Source organism: Microtus ochrogaster, unplaced genomic scaffold (genome assembly GCF_000317375.1).
Source record: "Microtus ochrogaster isolate Prairie Vole_2 unplaced genomic scaffold, MicOch1.0 UNK31, whole genome shotgun sequence".
Classification (NCBI taxonomy): Eukaryota; Metazoa; Chordata; class Mammalia; order Rodentia; family Cricetidae; genus Microtus; species Microtus ochrogaster.
In genome coordinates this window covers 115,307-119,574 of record NW_004949129.1, presented here as the reverse complement: position 1 = coordinate 119,574, position 4,268 = coordinate 115,307, and the positions used below count along the sequence as shown (strand labels likewise).

General features: G+C 51.3%; 1 protein-coding gene across 1 annotated transcript; it reads left to right on the top strand.

The window, feature by feature from the left end:
* Positions 1–610: 610 nt before the first annotated feature.
* Positions 611–2,985, top strand: Eif1 (eukaryotic translation initiation factor 1). Its single transcript, XM_005368206.3, has 4 exons — positions 611–795; positions 1,365–1,528; positions 1,776–1,877; positions 2,157–2,985. The coding sequence occupies exons 1-4, from the start codon at positions 765–767 to the stop codon at positions 2,199–2,201; spliced, it is 342 nt and encodes a 113-aa protein (XP_005368263.1). The 5' UTR covers positions 611–764; the 3' UTR covers positions 2,202–2,985.
* Positions 2,986–4,268: the final 1,283 nt, after the last annotated feature.

The window sequence follows — 4,268 nt, the reverse complement described above, 5'->3', positions numbered from 1 at the left end:
GAGGCAGGCGGATCTCTGTGAGTTCGAGACCAGCCTGGCCTACAGAGCTAGTTCCAGGACAGGCTCCAAAGCCACAGAGAAACCCTGTCTCGGAAAACCAAAAAAAATAAATAAATAAATAAAATAAAATAAAATAAAAGGCTAAACCAGTGAATGAGTGGGGAGAAGGGTGGGTTAATGGGTGGCTATGACATAGCCGAGAGCTGTCGAATTTGGGAGGATCAGCCTGTAATTCATCCCCTAAAGAACGCCAAAGACCCCTTAGTAGCAACATCACCCCCAACAGGGTCAAGATGAAACGTGCCAGAGGCGCAGGCGCACTCGAAACCTCCGCCAATTTCTCGGCTGGCCAGACAACTACCACCCACAACACTGCGCAAGCGCACAGGCGGACCAAGCTTTCCCTCCCCCTCTCGCCCCTCCCTGAAACAACAGGACGCCCTCTCCCGGCCAAACCCAGTGCGCAAGCGCCGCCCCTTGACTCCGCCCCCCCCCACCAATAGGAAGCCACGGCGTACGGGCGCCGGGGCGCTTGACGCCCTGGGTGGGGCCGGGACGTGAGGGCAGCGCGCTGGCGTCACAGGGGCGGCTATATAAGTGAATACAGGCGCCGCCCCTCCGCCCCAGTCACTGAGCCGCCGCCGAGGACTCAGCTGCCTCCCCCTCGAGCCCCCTCGCTTCCCGACGCTCCGTCCCCCCCGCCCGCCTTCTCCCGCAGCCGCCTTCCGCAGGCCGTTTCCACCGAGGAAAAGGAATCGTATCGTATGTCCGCTATTCAGAACCTCCACTCTTTCGGTAAGCCCCGGGAAGGTCGTGGGCCCGGGTGGGGGTGGCGGGAACTCGGTGAAACCGCCGAGCGCGGCGGAGCCTCGTTAGCTTAGAGCCGAAGGGACGGTGGGACGGGTGGCGGTGGGCTCGAGACCTGGCCTGGGTGCCCGGAAGGAACGGGTGGGAGGTCAGCCTTTGGGCGGGCCCGGCGACTCCGATGGCGCATTTACTAATGGCTCCTGCCTCTCTGCGGGCCACACCCGCCCCCTCCCGCCACCCCTGCGTCACGTCCCCTACGTCACCGTCGTCAAGGGGAGGCCCCGCCTCGGGCTCCCGGCTTCCGGTTGGTTGCATCAGCCGGGTGGGGCACTGCTTGCCGCTAGGGCTCTTTGGCACGTGATCAGCTGCGGAGGGAGGGCGGACCTAGGGCAGAAGGCCCATACTTTCTGCAGCTCTAGGACGGAGCTGACCTGGGAGGGACAAGAAAGGACGCTTCTGGAGCCCAGGTGGTTTCAGTACTGGTATCTGCACGGCCAGGAAGATCAGTAGGAGAGGGCCACGCACGGTGTTTGAACGCTTTTATTATTTCTTCCCAGACCCCTTTGCTGATGCAAGTAAGGGTGATGACCTGCTTCCTGCTGGCACTGAGGATTATATCCATATAAGAATTCAACAGAGAAACGGTAGGAAGACCCTTACCACTGTCCAAGGGATCGCTGATGATTACGATAAAAAGAAACTAGTGAAGGCGTTTAAGAAGGTAGGTCCTAGCCGGGCGGTAGTGGTGCACGCCTTTAATCCTAGCATTTGGGAGGGAAAGGCAGGCAGATCTGAGTTCGAGGCTAGCCAAGGCTTTGCAAAAGAAACCCTGTCTCGAACCAAAAATGGAAAAGGGGTGTCTGCTGTAGAAAGAGCACGATTTGCTGTCTACTAGGCGAGAGGATGCAAACTGAAAGGGATCGAGTGCTGTTGCTTAGCCTCATGTTCTGCACCTTTTGTGTTTGCAGAAATTTGCCTGCAATGGTACTGTAATTGAGCATCCAGAATATGGAGAAGTAATTCAGCTACAGGGTGACCAGCGCAAGAACATATGCCAGTTCCTAATAGAGGTGAGTTCAGGCCTGCCTCAGTGCTCAGCCTTTCCAAGGTGTGGGATTTCTACGTTCTGTCATCTCAAACTCGGGCTTTTAGATCTCCTATCCAGACTCATTAGTTGCTGGTCTGGGGGAGGGGGCAGTTGGGAGGGTGTGTCCTCAGTTGACCAGGTGTTTGCTAGGTGTTTGGGATCCTTTCGTGTGGTGTAATAATAGTGGGAAAGCCGGTGGTTGGTGTCATTCACAGACTTAACTCCTGTCCTTTAAAATTGTTGTCCCTTTTTCTCTTTGCAGATTGGACTGGCTAAGGACGACCAGCTGAAGGTTCATGGGTTTTAAGTGCTTGTGACTCTGAAGCTTAAGTGAGGATTTCCTTGCAATGAGTAGAATTTCCCTCCTGTCCCTTGTCACAAGTTTAAAAACCTCACAGCTTGTATAATGTAACCATTTGGGGTCCACTTTTAACTTGGACTAGTGTAACTCCTTCATGCAATAAACTGAAAAGAGCCATGCTGTCTAGTCTGGAATTCCCTCAATTAAATAGGTCAAACAGTAGCCCCGGCAGTGTCCAGCCTGAAACAAAGCAATAACTATGTTTCAGCCAAGCCCAGAGCCCCAAGTTCATAGGCTATGTCTGCCCAGAAGCTCCTTGGCTCTCCCCCTATAGAATCCCCTGCCCTAGGAGAATGTCACCACTTGAACAGCCCAGGTGAACAAGAGAATGGGTAACACCACAGTAGCTATGCCACTAGAGGGAATCTCTAGTAAGAGCTCCTGGTGTCCGACCAGGTAGGCAGAATTCAGAAATGGCCATCTTTCCCCAGGGGTCATGGACATGTGGCTTGCCACCAGGGTAATATTTTTAGCCAGGCATATTGCAAGGGATGTTGGAAGAACTGAAGGGTGGGGCCAGCCTCGTATCAATTAAACTTATGACAAGGGAACAGATACCAAACTGATGCCATCGGTCATGTGGCTAGCTGTATGTTTCAACTCAGTGGTAGCAGCTACCCAGTGCCATGTGAAGGAACAAACTGGTTTTTTGGTTTTCTTTTCCCTTACAGTTTTAATGTTATGTAATGTATTTAAACCCTTATTTAAATAAAACTTGTTTTCAGAAATACCTGATGTCCAGACTATTTCATGTTGAGTCGAGTTTATATGCAGGAAAGAATCACAAAGTTGGAAAACATTTAACCAAAGGTGTTCCATTTAAAGACCTCATGGGAAAGTGTTCTGTATGTAGGAGACAGGTACTTCAGGAGCGATCAGTTGGGCTATCTTAGCTTAGGGAGGGGACTTGTGCTGGCATTTTGGGTTCCACAAATGGCCTTGGCTCAAGGGCTTTCAGGTTCTTTAGAGACCTCCCTATATTTCCTTCACTGGCTTGGAATCCCTATGCTGGCGAAGGTGTTAATTTTGGGAGGCCACTCCAAAGGAAACACTTTGAGAGTTGAGGTTACAGAAAAGGGACAGCATTTCCAGGCAGGATCTTTTCCTAGGCATTTTGTGTAGGTAAAGGCACAAGTAAGGCGAATGGAATCAGATTCATAAGAATCTTGAGCTCAGCTAAGGTCTTTGCTAAAACAAGATCCCACCAAAAACATCTAGTACAGATATGGTGGCACTTGAGCTAAAGGACTGTTTTAGGGCAAGACAAACATCTGGTAGAGTGGAATGACAGAATTCCCACTTGTGGGTGATGTGAACCAGGACCTTTGCTGAGTTGTATTTCAAGCTATTGTAGCGTTGTAGAGAATTTATTCCTGGGGTAGAAAAAATTGGCTCTCAAAGGTTGCCCCTTTATATGCCCCTGCATGGCATACAGGATACTTGAGAAAAATGGGTGTCCTGGGCCAGCATTGTATGAGTATGTTCCTGCCTTGTCCATACTTAGAAGAGATGGTGAAGTCCCTTCGTGTGTCCTGTGATGTGGTAGGAACTACAGAATGTGGGCATGATGAGGAAGGGAAAGCTTGGCCAAGAGGCCGTGGATCTCGGGACTCAGATGTCCCCAACTCCCATGTCAGGAAGGAAGGCTTCCTAAAAGGTGAGTTGGCAAAACTGAATCCCACAAGTTGGACTCTGACCATGTGGCCCTCACGAAAACATTTTCTGAGTTAACTATGAACTGGTACTCCTTATGTAAACCAGACTGACCTCAGACACAGATCCTACCCAACTGCCTTCTGAGTGATGGGACTGAGGTATGTGCCACTGATGGCTGACATCAGCTCTGCAAATGCTGACGAGATGTGTCAGGTTCTCAGTCTTGTTATTTTGTTGAAAATGCAAAGTAGTGGCCGGGCGGTGGTGGCGCACGCCTTTAATCCCAGCACTCGGGAGGCAGAGTCAGGTGGATCTCTGAGTTCGAGACCAGCCTGGTCTACAAGAGCTAGTTCCAGG